This window comes from Trachypithecus francoisi, unplaced genomic scaffold, assembly GCF_009764315.1.
Source record: "Trachypithecus francoisi isolate TF-2019V2 unplaced genomic scaffold, Tfra_2.0 Lachesis_group7, whole genome shotgun sequence".
NCBI classification, from domain to species: Eukaryota; Metazoa; Chordata; class Mammalia; order Primates; family Cercopithecidae; genus Trachypithecus; species Trachypithecus francoisi.
The window spans coordinates 22134574-22151951 of NW_022681472.1; the positions used below are offsets into that span (position 1 = coordinate 22134574).

Sequence of the window (17378 nt, forward strand, 5' to 3'; positions counted from 1 at the left end):
GATCAACAGAGCCTACCAAAAATTTAAAACGCTTTAAATAAATACAAGTCTGTTTTTTAAAAAGCAATTGCGAGAATAAGACATATTTAAATAATCTGTTGACTATTATTGAGGGAATACCTTAACTTTCTATTTTCCTAATAGTTACTCAATAATCCTATTAACATCTATCCATTAACTGTCAAAATACTAAAAATAATTCTCTCCTGAAATATATAATTAAAAACTTACAATGGCCACAGATTTCTTTTCCCCCAAAGACAACAGGAAAACTCAGTGTATTATATTTACAATTAAGATATACCATCAGAATTAAATGTATCTTACCCATTAATGTTGCTAAAAGACACAAGGAGTACATTTCTTTTTCAGCTTGCTCCTGAAGTTCCTTAGATGACAGTTTACCAGTAACAGCAATATCTTCTTGTTTCACAGTGTGGGCTGAGTGTGCAGCAGCAGACTGACCACCTTCAGCTTTACTTTTTAGAATTTCTATTGTAATTCTGTCGCCGTGCTGTAAAGGAACTGGTTCCTTTTCCATTCCTGCCTGTGGTGGCATTAACTCTTTAGGAGGAAACCCGTATCGAATACACTGTAAATATGGAGGAATGTTGAATTCTCTGGCTATACTTTCCTGAAGTTCAAAAAAGGTTGTTGAAGACTTAAGGGTAACCATGGACTGTCGTCCATCATTAGTTGTGATTCGGATCTTCTTCTCCTTAGAAGTTGTAGGTGAATAGGGAGCCTTGGTAGGTGTAGCTGGTGCAGAGGATGGACCATCACGAATGGTATTGGGAGAAACAGTCCTGGGTTGCCCTTTTTGTTCTTGTTTTAACTTCTCTGTTTTCCGTTTCTGCATTACAGAAGCCTGTTCCGTAATATTCTGTTGAATAGTTCTTTCAGTTTTACTCATGTTTAACTCCTCCTTGTGCAAAGTTTTTGTTTTCTGTCCGGTAAGAATAATTTTAGTTGGGAGCTGAGACTCTGATTCTTGTCCTTGAACATCTCCAACTCTTTGGGCGTGAGCACCATCTATATTTACAGGAGTATAATCATCGGGATTCTTTTTGGCAGTCTGATGCAATATAGTGTGGACAACTTTCTGAACTAGGATTTCACTCCCAAATTCACCTGGAAAGTGCTTGGTAACAAGTTTCATTGCAACATCGTAAACATTACTATTCAAAGATGAATCACTTTCATACTGGAACCAATATACTGTCTCTCTGACGACTCTTCCACCCCATTCTAAAGTAATAGGGAAAGCTTCTGGTAGATTGTCATACTCCTTACCATCCCAAAAGTGTTTGAATCCACAACCACATTTGCCACCAGTGGACCTAGAATTAGTTCTGTCTCCATCCAAATACACAATAGACCCATCTCCTCTGACCTTTCGCACAGATGTGCCATGGCACCAATTACAAGCTGTTAGGTTACTCAATCCATAGTCTGGTACCAGAACATCTTTCACTGAATCATATGAGCAAACCAAATTGTTCAAGGGAAAGCTATAATTTTTGTCAGTCCTCAGCTGTCCATGAGTACTTTTTGCCAGGTTATACAATTTCCCTCCAGGAGCCAACCACTCTGGAGGAACATGAAGTTCAGAAAGGGCACCACAGAGCAAACATTTGTGAAGGCGATTATCCATTACTGCTTTTTTAGCAGCTGCTGTGACTTCTTCAGGCTGAACTCCTATCACTCCAGTCCTTCTGTAGAAATACTGATGGACATCAGCAACCAAACTAGGATGGATACCATGTTTGTCCATAAAGACTTCTTCCATAGCAGCAACAAGCCTAAGTAAGTATTTATCTTGCAAACTTCTGTCACCTCCAATAACACAACCACCATCCTCTTCAAGTTTGATGTACTTTTTAATAAGGTCCTGAGGCACACCCCATGCTTTAGGAAGCAAATTCATCGGCAGTTTGGGCAAAGCAGCCCCTTTTATGCCTACCAAGGGGATATAATGGTTTCTACCGGAGCTGCTCCATGCAATACAGATTGGTTTGTTCAAATGACCATCTTTCCCAGTGCATTTCTCTGCAGGAATGAGCCCAGGTAGAAAGGTGGCTGAATAATCACCAGAGCTTCTCATGCCACTGAGGGAATCTAACAGAATAATAGGACGATGTAGCACATTGGCAAGACCAAATATGTGGATATTCCTCAGGCCCAAGGGAACACCCTCAGGTGGTACAAACAGAGGGTCACACTCATTGATAATGTCCTCCCACTCAGCGGCATCAATAAAGTCATGGAACAGAGCTTGATATCGGGCCAGGTGCTGCTGAAAGTGCTGTTTAAGATTCTCTCTTAAGGCATGCCAGAAGAGCTCTCGGCCTACTAGAGCCCGAGACACAGCATGCACCAAGCAGTGTCCATCCCCGTCCACATGCACTGGAATGAGACATTCCTGACTTTTATTGGCCCGCTTAATGTCCTCCAGAGTATCATGCAAATACAGGAGGCTTCCGGAGCGGTCCTTGCCATAGCCCACAGTGTTAACATGCTCTGGTTCTATGAGGAAGGCGCGGTCGCCCAGTAAGGCGCAATCGAACAGTTCGCCCTGGTTCATGTCCCGGAGAAGCTTGGCCCGGCCTGTCTGTTTGTCCATTCCATAGCGAGCTAATATGGGCGACAACAATTTGCAGTGATAGTTGGAAAGGCCCATCACCTTTACCAGTTCCGTGTTCTTCTTGGGTGCCCCCGTCACCCCGAGCAGCGCGTTCCGCAGCAGGTTGTGTAGCACTACGTCCGGGTCGGTCACCTCCTCAACCCCCAGCAGCTGTTGCTGCTCGTGCCGCTGGCCGCACTCGGTACACTCGATGCTGACAGAACCGGAGGCCGGGAAGAACAGACGCGCCTGGCACTTCGGATCCGGGCAGCTCCCGGAAAGGATTCTCCGGTCTCTCCGCTTCAAAAGCCCCCCCGAAGCAGCCGCCGACGCCAGGGACGACGGAGTCTGTGGAGCCTCAGGGGGAGGAGGAGGTGGCGGCGGCAGCGGAGGCGGCGGCGGCGGCTGAGACATAGCTCCCGGCTCTCGTGTCTCGCTCCGCGTCCCAAGCGACCCTCAAAAGCTCATAGCCCAGACCCCCACCAACCCGACTCGGTCTAATCCAGGCCCAGGGCGAAGCACTTTCCTTTCCCTACCAGCTCCTCCTCCTCCTAAGCGAAGGCGGAAGCGCCGGACGTTGTTTCTCTTCTTACTTCTCCACTGCCGTAGCCGTTGCCCCGAACGTAACGGCCACCACCCCACCCCGCACTCACACTCACTCACTCTCGCTCTCTCCCTCAGACACAGACATACACGCCCTCATTGCGTGTGCGCAGGCGCAGCTTCCGCTCTGCCCTCTGGGAATTAGAGTCTTCTAGCCTCTGTGCTGGCCATCGAGTCCTAGGAGCTTGAGTCCAGAAGGAACTACAAGTACCGTGAGGCCAAGCGGTTCAGCGCTAGCGGAGAGGAGGAAGAGGACGGCAAGAGGGAAAGGGGCCAAAGAAAGATGGTGACTTGCGTTGCCTGCCGGTAGTTGTAGTTTTGCTGGGCTCTCCTCGTCGTCTTCCCCACTCTGCAGCCCAAGCCAAAGAGTCTGAGAGACCACATTTCCTAGGATGCCGTGCGGTGCGTCCAGCTGCACTTCCTCCTTAGGCGGAGGGAAGGATTCAGGGAAGCTTGGTTAAAAACAGAGTTAAAGGCAGTGGGAGTCGAAGGAGAGGGTCTGAAGTTCACGACTACTAGAAGGGGAGGGGAGTGGAAAGGATCTCAGTGAAAAAGGTACAGTAAATAAATGTCCAGGGATACTGTGGGCTGGGAAATTGAATAAATGGTCCAATCTAGGCTGAAAGCCATAAGGGGGAAAATAGTTGATTCTTGGAAGCTCTGCCTTCTCCCCCTCTCTAGTGCGAGTCACTGAGGCGCCATTTGAGTTCTCGTTTCCTGCATGTCTTGGCAGTTTACAGTACAAATAACGGTACCTTGGATGTCTGTAGAGTTTTATGTGCATATACAAAGCCTCTTAACTAGGTTTAATTTCATTTGCTCGTTACCACCCTACCCCCCTAGAGAGTAATAAGAGCTATCATTTATTAAATGCTTAATATGTGCCTGGACAGCATTTACATAACACGATTATCATTTGATCTTAAAAATAACCTTCTTAGGAAATAGGCCCAGAAAGGAAATGACTTGCCAAAGTTCACGCAGCTAATAAGTGACTGGATAGACCTTCAGATCTCAATCCGTGCTCTTTTTACAGATAAGGACATAGGCAGGAAAGGTTAGGCCTGTAATACATAGAATAGTAACTAGCATTTGCTTACTATTGCCTTATAGTTTACATGTTTAGTAATATGTTCACATGTATTATCCTCACCAGCCCAAGGTCAAGTCACCAGTTACGCTGGATCCCAATCTCAAACCTACAGAGTGATTTTAATGCTGCTTCTTACCAAAACATCCAGCCGGGCGCGGTGGCTCACGCCTGTAATCCCAGCACTTTGGGAGGCCGAGGCGGGTGGATCACGAGGTCAGGAGATCGAGACCAGCCTGGCTAACACGGTGTAACCCCGTCTCTAGTAAAAATACAAAAAATTAGCCAGGCGTGGTGGCGGGCGCCTGTAGTCCCAGCTACTCTCGGGAGGCTGAGGCAGGAGAATGTCGTGAACCTGGGAGACGGAGCTTGCAGTGAGCCGAGATTGCGCCACTGCACTCCAGCCTGGGTGACTGAGCGAGACTCCGTCTCAAAAAAAAAAAAAATGTTAGGCTCAGATCTTTTGCTAGGCCTTAGAATCTCCTCTAAATGATGCAGGGATGTTTACTGTTAAGGAGTCAACAGCTTTATTCTTTTTTCACCTGTGTAGGAAACTGTGTCTTCATACAGAACAATATTCATATGTTAATTGAAAGCTAGTAGTAATTATTTTTGTACATTCATCCCCTTTCACTTATCATTCCGGAAATTCCTGCTTTCTGGAAGCTTAGTATCACCTTAGGTAAGTGGACTACCTCAAAAGTTCTAAAACATTTGGCACAAACTAGAGACATTAGTGAAGTCCATGAGATCATTTGAGTCTTCTGTAGCTGCCTGGGAAACCTCCTGATTAGGTTTTGTGTGTGTGCGTGTGTGTGTATGTTTATGTGTATGTATGTAGAATTTGATGCTTTGAAATGAACCATCTGTAAAATAGAGGCCCATAAAGGATATTAGTTTTGATGTGCACCTAATTGTTACAATTTTCTTGAAAAGAAATTAAATATTTGAAAGAGAAATCCTTCGAATGTTATTTTCTTGCCAATTTTACCTCCATGATGGACCCAACCAAGAGAAGTGATTTTTCCTATCTTGGGATATTTTTCTTTGTTTTTTATTTTTTTATTTTTATTTTTTTGAGACAGAGTTTCGCTGTTGTTGCCCAGGCTGGAGTGCAGTGGCGCCATCTCGGCTCACCATAACCTCCACCTCCTGGGTTCAAGCGATTCTCCTGCCTCAGCCCACCGAGTAGCTGGGATTACCGGCATGCGCCACCGTGCCCGGCTAATTTTGTATTTTTAGTAGAGATGGGGGGGGGTTTCTCCATCTTGCTCAGGCTGGTCTTGAACTCCTGACCTCAGGTAATCCACCCGCTTTGGCTTCCCAAAGTGCTGGGATTACAGGCGCCAGCTACTTGCCCGGCCGGAGGGGATATTTTTCAATAAAGTTCTTCTCAAATAATTAATGCAGGAAAAGTTGTTTATTCTAACACGTTTGGTGGTAACTACACAGATTGGTTTTGGCAGTGATTTTTTTATTAACAATTGAATGCTTTCTGAGTAGAGAAATTGGATATCTCCTTTAAGTGGAGATTATTTTATGCTGTGACTAAAAGGTTACCCCTGCAGTGAAACTTTTTCTCATACAGAATCCAAATAATTGAATTAAAGCTTTGTAGCACATGAGATGACAACAGTCTGCAATTCTAACACCGTCATGTACTTTTATATCTTAACAACACCAAGCCAAATTTTTCTTATTGATGATACATATAGTGAAGTAGATTTTTAAAATTGTATTTGAATGTGTCATTCTGAATCATACCTTTACAAAATAATCACTTCCCACCCCACTGAAGAAATGAGAAGCCTTTTTCTGGCTTGTCTAGATCATTTTTTAAGTTTGTAGATGCACTCAAAGATCAGAAAGTAAGAAAGCTAACATACAAGGGCAATGAAATTAATCATGCCAAGTTTAATGTGTGAATTAATTCTTTATTACTAGCACTTAGAAGGCATGGGTACCTACAAAGAAAAAAAATTGTTAGGTCAAAATGGGACATACTGTTTCTTATAAGAGCATAGGAGTGTAGAAAGCCTCTCACCTGCTTATGCAAGATCTACAGGCTTCCTTCCTCCATCCCCCCCAAATTCCATGATCTTGCCTAATGAAGATTAACTTAACTACCTAATTAACTTTCACAGGATTTTTGTGGGGTAGATAATAGTTTTTGTTTTCAGTATTCCAGATGAAAAGAATAAGTTGGGCCCCTGACATTAGCTGTGCTGATACACATCTCTTCTACCACCATCACCCCAGCATCACTAATATCTAAATTGCCAAAATTCAGTTGAAATTGAAATTCATCTTTTTCATAGTTTCTAGTATGGCACTTGTAAACTCCCTGTATTGCTTTTAACAAACATGGTAAATGTAAATGCAGAAGTCACCCACTTTTACCAACAGAACAACTATCATTGTTCTTGATATTTTATATTTTATATATATAAGGAAGGGAATCATAACTTTGGGGATTACTGTAAGTTGGCCACATACCTGCTTATATAAACTATACATCTTTACTAAGAATTGACTGTGTTCTTCCAGACCCGTACCACATATAGTCAGACTTCCAGTCAGAAGCTTCCACTGAAGCTCAAAGTGGATTTGTGAGCACTAATTACTGAAGTAGGTATTATAAGAATTTAAAGGGATGCAATATTTCATCTCTGTCTTGGAGGAGCTTAGAGTTTAATAGAAGAGAGAGGTTAAACGAAATTGTTCATAAATAGAATAAAGCATAGAATCAAAATACAGGAAATATCACAAATGCTGAGAAAATGTAATTGAGGATTTATTATAGGGCAATGTTTTGAGTATATCATCTTAATCTTTAAAACACTCCTGTGATACAGTATTGTCCTTATCATACAGGATAAGATTTAACTCTAAAGGTTAACATCGTTTTTATTACCACCAGCTATGAAATAGAGCTGGGCTTCAAATCAAGGTTTTCCCTTGTTCGGCACTCAGTCTTTCCACTACATCACAGCTGCTTACTGATTTGAGAGAGAATTAGCCAAGAAGTCAATACAAACTGGTGGCCAGTAGCCAAACTCGGCTTGATGTAGTTTTGTTGGGTCAGCAGCAGTTTAACTTCTTTTTTGTTGTTGTTTTTTTTTCCTTTGAGACGGAGTCTCGCTCTGTCGCCCAGGCTGGAGTGCAGTGGCACGATCTCGGCTCACTGCAAGCTCCGCCTTCTGGGTTCACGCCATTCTTCTGCCTCAGTCTCTGAGTAGCTGGGACCATAGACGCCCACCACCACGCCCAGCTAATTTTTTTTTTTTTTTGTATTTTTAGTAGAGATTGGGTTTCACCTTGTTAGCCAGGATGGTCTTGATCTTCTGACCTCGGGATCCGCCTGCCTCGGCCTCCCTAAGTGCTGGGATTACAGGCGTGAGCCACCGTGCCCGGCCTTTTTTTTTTTTTTTCCTAATGTGAATGTCTTTGAGCAGTGGCCAGTATTTCACTCTTTAAGGCCTTACACCAGGGCCCCTTGAGACAAATGACCAAGTACAGAGCTACAAGTTATTCCTTCACACAGTAGTCCTCAAGCTTTAATGTGCATGACAGTCAAATGGAAGACTTACTAAAACACAGATTGCTGGGCTCCATCTTAGAATGAATGTATCTGAGGTGGAGCCTGAGAATTACATTTCTAGCAAGTTCTCTGGTTGCAGATGCTGCCAGTCCTTGCAAGGATCACACTTTGAGAATCACTGCTTACCAAACTTGTAGGACACTTTTGGGGAAGGTCTTGTTGTGTTTCTGTTGTTTGTAATACAAAAGGAATTGCGTGTCAGAATGTGCAGAAATAGGTAAAAAAAGAAAATTAAAATTATCTATCAATTAGAGATTATAACTGCTAACATTTTTAATGGACCATTCAAGCTCTTTATTTTTCTATGTGTATATAGTATGTACTTTTTTGGAAACAAAAATTATATAAAAATAGCTATTAACACCTTTTTAGCATCTATTGTGCACCAGGATCTTTACACGTAGTATTTACTTAATCCCTTTAATATCCTTATGAAGCAGGTACCATTACTGTTATTATTTTTCGGATGAAGAACTTGAGGCTCAGAAAGGTTAAGTAACTTGTTCAATGTCTCATTGGTAGTAGGTAGCATAATTAGGATTAAAACCAAAGCAGGGCTGGGCTCACACCTGTAATCTCAGCTCGTTGGGAGGCCAGGATAGGTGGATCACTTGAGGCCAGGAGTTCGAGACCAGCCTGGCCAACATGGTGAAACCTTGTCTCTATTAAAAATACAAAAATCAGCCAGGCATGGCGCCTGCCTGTAGTCCCAGCTACTTGGGAAGCTGAGACAGGAGAATGGCTTGAATGCGGTAGATGAAGGTTGCAGTGAGCCAAGATCACGCCACTGCTCTCTAGTCTGGGTGACAGAGTGAGACTCTGCCTTAAAACAAAAAACAAAAAGGAAAACAAAAAATAAAATAAAATCAAAGCAATCTGGTGCCAGAACCACTCTGCTATACTGACTCTTATACTGTGCATATCGTTTTTCTCCTGTATTGTGTAATCACATCATGAGCAATCTTGTTATTAGATATTTCTTGTTTAACATTTAATTTTTAAATTTTATGTAATTTTTTGTTTAAGAGACAAGGTCTTATTATGTTGCCTAGGCTGGAGTTGAACTCTTGGGCTCAAACTATCCTCCTACCTCAGCCTCCCAAGTAACTGGAACCTCCAGCACGTACCACCACACTCATCTTCTTATTAACATTTTAAGTGAAAGTCTACTTTTTTCTCTTAAAATATTTGAAACATTTAAAGGTATACACAAAAATAATGTAAAAAAACTCATGCAACCACTACTAGATTTAACAAATGTTAATTTTTCAGCATATTTGCTTCATAATCCCCCCTCTTTAAAAAACACATTATAGGCCAGGCGCAGTGCCTCACACCTGTAATCCCAGCACTTTGGGAGGCCGAGACAGGCGAATCAGAAGGTCAGGAGATTGAGACCATCCTGACTAACACGGTGAAATCCTGTCTCTACTAAAAATACAAAAAAATTAGCTGGGCCTGGTGGCAGGTGCCTGTAGTCCCAGCTACTTGGGAGCCTGCGGCAGGAGAATGGGTGTGAACCCAGGAGGCAGAGCTTGCAGTGAGCCGAGATTGCGCCACTGCGCTCCAGCCTGGGTGACGGAGCAAGACTCCATCTCAAAAAAACACATGTTGGCCAGGCTGGTCTTGAACTCCTGACCTCAGGTGATCAGCCCTCCTTGGGCTCCCAAAGTGCTGGGATTACAGGTATGAGCCACTGAGCCTGGCCCAATGAGGTGGATTTTTAAAAGTAAAAGAAAAAAAATTGAGTTCCAGAGCTGGAAGTTCCATCCTCCGTCTGCCTGAAGCATGCCTCCTGCAATCTTTTTTCTTTTCTAAGGACCAACAAAGTCGTCACTACAACATAAAGGACCCTGTATAATATGGCACCTGGTTTCTCTGACATTATTTCCGTGGTTTGTGTGCTTCAGCCACACTGACCTTGTGGGTCCTCAAACATTGCAAGTACATTCCTGTCTTAGGATCTTGGCACTTGCTCTTCTGCCTGGAAAACTCCTCCCAGGTAGAATTTATATAGTTGTCAGCTCAAATCTCAGTTCCAATGAGATGGTTTTTCTAACCAACGTCTCTAAAACACCATCTCTATCCTTTTTCTCTCTTCCCCTATCCTACTCATTTTCTTTCTTTTTCTTTTTTGCTCTGTCGCCCAGGCTGGAGTGCAGTTGCGCGATTTTGGCTTACTGCAACCTCCGCCTCCTGGGTTCAAGCAATTCGCCTGTCTCAGCCTCCTGAGTAGCTGGGACTACAGGCACCCACCACCACGCCCGGCTAATTTTTGTATTTTTAGTAGAGATGGTATTTCACCATGTTGGTCAGGCTGGTCTTGAACTCCTGACCTCAGGTGATCCACTCTCCTTGGCCTCCCAAAGTGCTGGGATTATAGGTGTGAACCACTGTGCTTGGCCCCCACTCATTTTTTTTACACCACTAATCATCAGAAATAATATGATTACTTGTCTGTTGTCGTCCTTACCCACTAGACTCTTTAGTAAGGCTTTTCATAAGGGTGGGCAGTTTGTTGATTGTTGGATTCCCTGTGCGAGGCATATATAGCCTCAATAAACATTGTTGAATGAATTAATGGCTATAATCTATGGCAGTGTGTTTCAGCCTGATATTCAAGCATAAGTTCCTGGAGAATCCACCATTTCTTTACAGTTTAAAAATGTTTGTGTTGTCATTTTGATGCTAATCTAAAGCAAAGTCATATTATTTGTGATTTTTTTTCCAGATGGCATCTTAAAACATGAAGTTTTGAGTGCCTGAATTCACAGAATTTAGGATTTAGTTTTTATCAGTTGAAAGCCAAAGAACATTATGACAAAACGTGTAAGGTTTCACGATCATTTTGAGAAAAGAGGTGGGAGAGTTGAGTCATCACATGTCACACAGTAGCCCATGGCAAACTCAGTGCTGTAACTGTGAGTGCCACGTTCCCACTAAAAATAGAAATTCTACATAACACGCAGGTACTTACATATATTTGCAAAAACATAAGTCACTGTAAGTAAAGTAGTAAATACACAATGAGGAATTTTTTTTTTTTTGATTCCCAGGAAGAATTAAATTAGATACTATATAATTCAGATTTTAAATAGTCAAAAAATACTAACCTTGTCTTAAAGTAAGACTCTGCTAAAGATTTATCAAGTGATATTCAAACAAAACCGGCTTTCTGGGGTTTTGTAGTGCCAGAATTTTTATTAACATTTGAGATCTGGTTATTTCAAGCTAGCAACAGAAGACCAGGAAGTTAATAATGTAGTGTATTTGTGCAAACAGGTGTTTTTGCATTGACATTATTAAATGTACAGAGGGCCTGGGAGCCGTGACTCATGCCTGTAATCTCAGCACTTTGGGAAGCTTAGACTGGAGGATTACTTGAGGCCAGGAGTTCAAGACCAACTTGGTCAACCCCATCTCTACAAGTAATAAATTTAAAATTTTTAAAAATTAGCCAGCTGTACTGGTGTGTGCCTGTAGTCCTAGCTACTGGGGAGGTTGAGACAGGAGGACTGATTGAGCCCAGGAGTTTGAGGCTGCAGTGAGCTATGATAGTACCACTGCACTCCAGCCTGGGTGACAGGGAGAGATGCTGTCTCTAAAATAAAAATAAACAGTAGATTAGAAGTTGAATCTTAATGCTGATAAACCTAACACTTTACAATTCAAGTTACTATTGATTTTAGTTTATTTTTGTATTTATTTATTTATTTTTTGAGACAGAGTCTCACTCTGTTGCCTAGGCTGGAATGGAGTGGTGCAATCTCGGCTCCCTACAATCTCCGCCTCCCAGGTTCGATTCTCCTGCCTTAGTCTCCGGAGTAGCTAGGATTACAGGCATGTGCCACCATACCCAGCTAATTTTCATATTTTATTTTATTTTATTTTATTTTTGTAGAAATGGGGTTTTGCCATGTTGGCCAGGCTGGTCTTGAACTCCTGACCTCAGGTGATCCGCCTGCCTCAGCTTCCCAAAGTGCTGGGATTACAGGTGTGAGCTACCATGCCCGGCCGAGTTACTATTAATTTTTTTTTCTTTTTTTTTTTGAGACAGAGTCTCGCGCTGTCGCCCAGGCTGGAGTGCAGTGGCCGGATCTCGGCTCACTGCAAGCTCCGCCTCCCGGGTTCACGCCATTCTCCTGCCTCAGTCTCCCGAGTAGCTGGGACTACAGGCGCCCGCCACCTCGCCGGGCTAGTTTTTTTGTATTTTTTAGTAGAGACGGGGTTTCACCGTGTTAGCCAGGATGGCCTCGATCTTCTGACCTCGTGACCCGCCCGTCTCGGCCTCCCAAAGTGCTGGGATTACAGGCTTGAGCCACCGCGCCTGGCCTAGAGTTACTATTAATTTTAAACGGCAATTGTTGGAGCAGGAGAATGCTTATCACTGCAATTGTATTACTTTTGCCTGTTACCTGTCTTTATTTTCCCTTTATTTAGAACCTGAAAGATGCTTTTAGGGTGGAAGAATATAAAGTTTAAGAATTTACTTAAGTGAAAGACTTGTTATATCTTCATTCTAGTAAGAATCTTGAGTTTTTGTAGAAGGGCCCGATCCGTCTCTCTGATCCATTTAATTGTGTCTCCTAAACACAGTCTAATTCAGTTCCTTTTGTATGACATAAAAATCAGAATAAGAAGTACCTGACATACTTTCTACATCTGTAGTTGCAGAAGACATTTTAATAGGTAAGAGCAAAAGCACAAGCCTGCGTACTTCTTTTTTAAGTGGATCATTTAAATAAATCCTTTTGTATTATTCCAAGATATAAGTGCATTGTGATGATGTATAAGAATTTAAATATAAGGCACTCTGCAAGCAGGGTTTTTTATGTAGGTGGACAGCAGTTTATTGTAGGAAATTATGTGTATGTACTAAGTTAAAGCATCAGCACTAGGTGTCCACAGATTACATCAAAGAGGGCCTCAAATTAAGTATCAGTAAAATCACAAGAAATGGACTACATCTTTTACAAGGACACCTCTGGTACAGCATTTTCCTGTTCAAACATTAATATCCACATAGCCTGGAATTCTATGGATATTAGTAGGCATCTTGTTGAGGGAAGAGTTCTGTAGTCAAATGTGGACTAAATTAGTTTTATTCTTTTTCCACTGTAGGTCTTGTCAGAGCCTTTCTATGCTAAGGACATTGTGACTCTCCAGAGAGCAACAGTGATGGCTCTAGAATGTCTAGGAAAAAGAAGGGCTTAATGTCAGGAGTCTGCTGGGGGCACACAACACTGGACTATGTCCTCCTGCACATTGTTTTATATCGAGTGTTTATTTTGTGGTGATTTGGGATGCTGATAGAAATAATTGGATGTTACTGTCCTAAGCCACTGCACTATTTGCGTTATTTATTTATTTATTTATTTATTGAGACAGAGTCTCGCTCTGTCACCCAGGCTGGATTGTAGTGGTGCGATCTTGGCTCACAGCAACCTCCGCCTCCCAGGTTCAAGCGATTCTCCTACCTCAGCCTCCCAAGTAGCTGGAATTATAGGCACCTGCTACCATACCTGGCTAATTTTTGTAGTTTTTGTAGAGACGAGTTTCACCATGTTGGCCAGGCTCATCTCAAACTCTTGACATCAGGTGATCCACCTGCCTCGGCCTCCCTGCTGGGATTACAGGCGTGAGCCACTGCGCCTGGTCCTCTCTGCACTATTATTGATATGTAGCATTTTCACACTTCTATGGCTATGAAACCATTTTGAACCTATATCAGAGGCGCACACTTTAGGAAAAACCAATACAGACAATAGTGCCTCTTGTTATGGTTTTTGCTTTTATCAGAGCGTTGGAAAAGGTCCTCTTTATCCCCAAGATCAGTTAATGCTTCCTTATGTTGTCATTTCTGTGGGCTTTTTTCCATTTAATGTTTTAATCCAGTTGAAATATATTTTTTATATGATGTAAAAGACATTCAGCTCATTTTGTGCATGTATTTATTGATTGAAAAATGCCAGTTATTCCCAAACCTTGCATTAAATGTGTTTTTGTTTTTGTTTTTGTTTTCAGGTATGGAACCCTTCAGATCAAAGCTTACCAATAAATTCAGTATGTAGAACAGATTAGTGTAGTTGAAGTGGGGAAGAATGAGAGTTATCCCAACCAGCCAGCACCCCCTACCCCCATTCCCACACTTTCCCTCATGGGAGGCTGCCAGGAGCACTTTGAAAACCATTGGAAAAGCTGGGCACGGTGGCTCACGCTTGTAATCCCAGCACTTTGGGAGGCCAAGCAGGCGGATCACCTGAGGTCAGGAGTTCAAAACCAGCCTGGCCAACTTGGCGAAACCCCATCTTTACTAAAAATATGAAAATTAGCCAGGCGCAGTGGTGCACACCTATAATCCCAGCTACTGGAGAGGCTGAGGCAAGAGAATTGCTTGAACCCGGGAGGCAGAGGTTGCAGTGAGCTGAGATTGTGCCATTGCACTCCAACCTGGGTAACAGAGTGAGACTTCGTCTCAAAAAAAAAAAACCCGTTGGAAAAATTCATCCTCTTATAAATGACTTGAAATGCCACCTCCGTAATATACTACATTAAAAACTACATACTTCAATTGTTTTTCTCTTTTTGTGCCAAGTCATACTTTAAAGAGCCCAAGAGCTTTATAACATAACAAAAGAAGAAACTGAAATGTCTAATAAATGTGTACGTAACAATATGAGTTGTTTGTGTCTTTTTTGGCCTATAAAATTAGCATAGATCTTTAAAATAATATGCAGCATTGGTAAGAGCTGAATAAATACCTTTAATATAGAGAAGATTTAACTTAGTAAAACTATGTTTGGTAGATAACGTGTGCCAAAAGTTTATAATGCTCATCGTTTGATCCAGCATCTCACTTACAGGGTTTCACCCTAAAGAAATAAACAGAAGCATGTGAAAAAAATTTGCTGTTTATATTATTGACAAAATTGAAGATGATCAATAACAGTGTGGGACTGGGTAAATGAATCATGGCACATCCCCATGAGATGGGATACTCTTCAGCCATAGAAGTGATGCTGTAGAAAGAAAAATATTGAGTGCTTGTGATGAATCTGGCACCATACCAGGCACCTCATTTATACTGTCTTAAGCCTAACAATACCTCTATACGATCGGTATTATTATTCCCATTTATAAGTGAGAACACACTCAGAGAAGTTAGGTAAGGTTCAAACAACTAGTAAGATAGTGTTGCTGAACTTCAACCCATGTCTACTCTTAACCCTTATTCTTAGCCACTGTCATGATACAGGAAAATACTATTTACTGACAGGTTGTTTTAATGCAATTTAACTGACATTAAACATCAAATGAAAACTCCTATATGCAATCCCTTCTTCCTTTCCAAAGTTCCTAGGCTTGGTAATTTTTTATCCTAAAGTGAATTTGTATGTTTTTTATTGCTTATGAAAGTATTACATGCCTACTCTAAGAATTCAAACTGTACAGAATGTTATAAAGTAGCTGCATCTTTAGTTGTAAATTATACCATCTGTATATGATATGATGGATTCATAGGCTCTTTCCATTCCCTCAATTCTGTTCTTGCTGTGGTATCAGCTTGTGGGCCCTGGTTTTGGATAGAGATGAACTAGAAAGGCAAACTGAGTGGAGTGCAGGTGTGGGTGTTTGACTTTCACCACAGGTGATTAGAAACACTGATTCTGGAGCCAGTCTGGCTAGATGGAGTCTCAGCTCTTACTTACCAGCTGTTTCGACTTGGGCAACTAATAGGAGTGCTTACTGCTTGTGATATGCGTACATGGTTTCCCCATTTGGTCTTTATGAGTTAGATATTTTTATTCCTTTTTTATACAGATGACAAAACTAAAATTCAGGGAGGTTATATATGGAAGTAGAATGAATCATTAGACCCATTTCTAGGACTATGGACAAGATAAATACTGACAGCTGCTTGGCCAGGAGATAGCAAAATGGTGACAAATGAGAAACAGACCTGCATAGCCGTCACACTCTCTAAAACCAAGGGGTATTGTTTTAAGATAGAGGACTGGGTGAGTATCAGAAAGCTGTGCTTTGAAAACCTGACTGCTTTTAAGTATTTCCTATTTTGTTCTCATTTTGTAGGTATTAGAATTATTTCTGAATTTATCAGTCTCTCATTTGTGCTTTGGGGAAGCAGAAAAGGCAAAAGGGGTCTTTGGCCATCTTCTGCTGGAGCTTTTAGAGAGGATGTGTGTCCGAGAGACCAGATGTGCCGAGTTTGAAATCCCAGAAGCCCAAGAGGAAAAGAACCACAGGGAGGAAAAGACTGTCCAAAGGCTTCTGGAGTCTTCTCTGCTCTAACCTTGGAAGGTTTTGAACAATATTTCTCAGAGGATGGCCTTTCACTTACTCATCTGTCCAGCATGACTCATCCCCAGGAGTGTTGAGTAAGTGAAATTTTGCTGTATTCATGTTTTTGTGACTTATAAAATATGATAAGGAGAGAACATAAACTCGAGTCAGACATGTTAGCTTGGACATGATACTCTTGGCTTTGTCATTTAGTAGTTGAGTAATTTTGGGCAAGCTAATGTCTCTGGTCTTTCTCATCTGTAAAATGAGAATAAATGAAACCTACTAACCAGAATTGGTATGAAAATGAAATGTGGCAGAAAAAAAATGAAAGTGAATAGTATCACCACTGACACACAGGCACTCAAGGCCCTTCCTGTCTCTAATCAGGTATAGATTTGGGGCAACATTTGGCCAGGTCTTGTTTATCTTTCTGTTCATCTCTTCTGTCTAATTCAGTGCTTTGTTTACAATGAATGTCTTACAAATGCTGACTGAACAACACTAGCATACCTGCATGAACAATAGGTACATAAATTTTAGATGTATTTTAATGCTTATTAATCTATCCTGTCAGAGAAGAACTGCCAGTTATAGATAAATATGCCAGGTCAGGGCTGAAGAGCTGGGCAGGTTGTTATCTGCATGGGGTCACTAGGCTCCAGTGGAGAGGTGGAGGCTAAGCTCTCACCCTCTCTGCAGCCACCTGGCACCCAGTTTCAGTTTCCTGAAAGAGAACCTTTTACCAGCTGACAACTGTCTCATCTCTTCTGAGGTTTCCTCTTTTTTTTTTTTTTTTTTTTTTTTTTTTTGAGGCGGAGTCTCGCTCTGTCGCCCGGACTGGAGTGCAGTGGCCGGATCTCAGCTCACTGCAAGCTCCGCTTCCCGGGTTTACGCCATTCTCCTGCCTCAGCCTCCCGAGTAGCTGGAACTACAGGCGCCCGCCACCTCGCCCGGCTAGTTTTTTTGTATTTTTAGTAGAGACGGGGTTTCACTGTGTTAGCCAGGATGGTCTCGATCTCCTGACCTCGTGATCCACCCGTCTCGGCCTCCCAAAGTGCTGGGATTACAGGCTTGAGCCACCGCGCCCGGCCGAGGTTTCCTCTTATAAACAATTTGCTCTGCTTGAGTTTTTTTTATTTTGAAATTATGAAATACTT

The 17378-nt window shown here is 42.1% G+C and overlaps 2 protein-coding genes across 3 annotated transcripts in view; one reads left to right on the plus strand and one right to left on the minus strand.

Moving 5' to 3' along the window:
- The window catches only part of VCPIP1 (valosin containing protein interacting protein 1), a 41773-nt gene extending 38454 nt beyond the window's left edge, over positions 1-3319 (minus strand). Inside the window, exon 1 of the mRNA XM_033203158.1 lies at positions 328-3319. Within this exon, the coding sequence (XP_033059049.1) occupies positions 328-3037 (2710 nt within the window). The 5' untranslated portion in view covers positions 3038-3319. The remainder of the gene's footprint in view (positions 1-327) is intronic.
- A 285-nt stretch (positions 3320-3604) lies between these two features.
- Positions 3605-17378, plus strand: part of LOC117079346 (serine/threonine-protein kinase Sgk3) — a 196272-nt gene continuing 182498 nt past the window's right edge. For both annotated transcript variants that reach the window (XM_033203160.1, XM_033203166.1), the window contains exons 1-2: positions 3605-3781; positions 16009-16313. The gene's annotated coding sequence lies outside the window, so the exon portion shown is untranslated. The remainder of the gene's footprint in view (positions 3782-16008; positions 16314-17378) is intronic.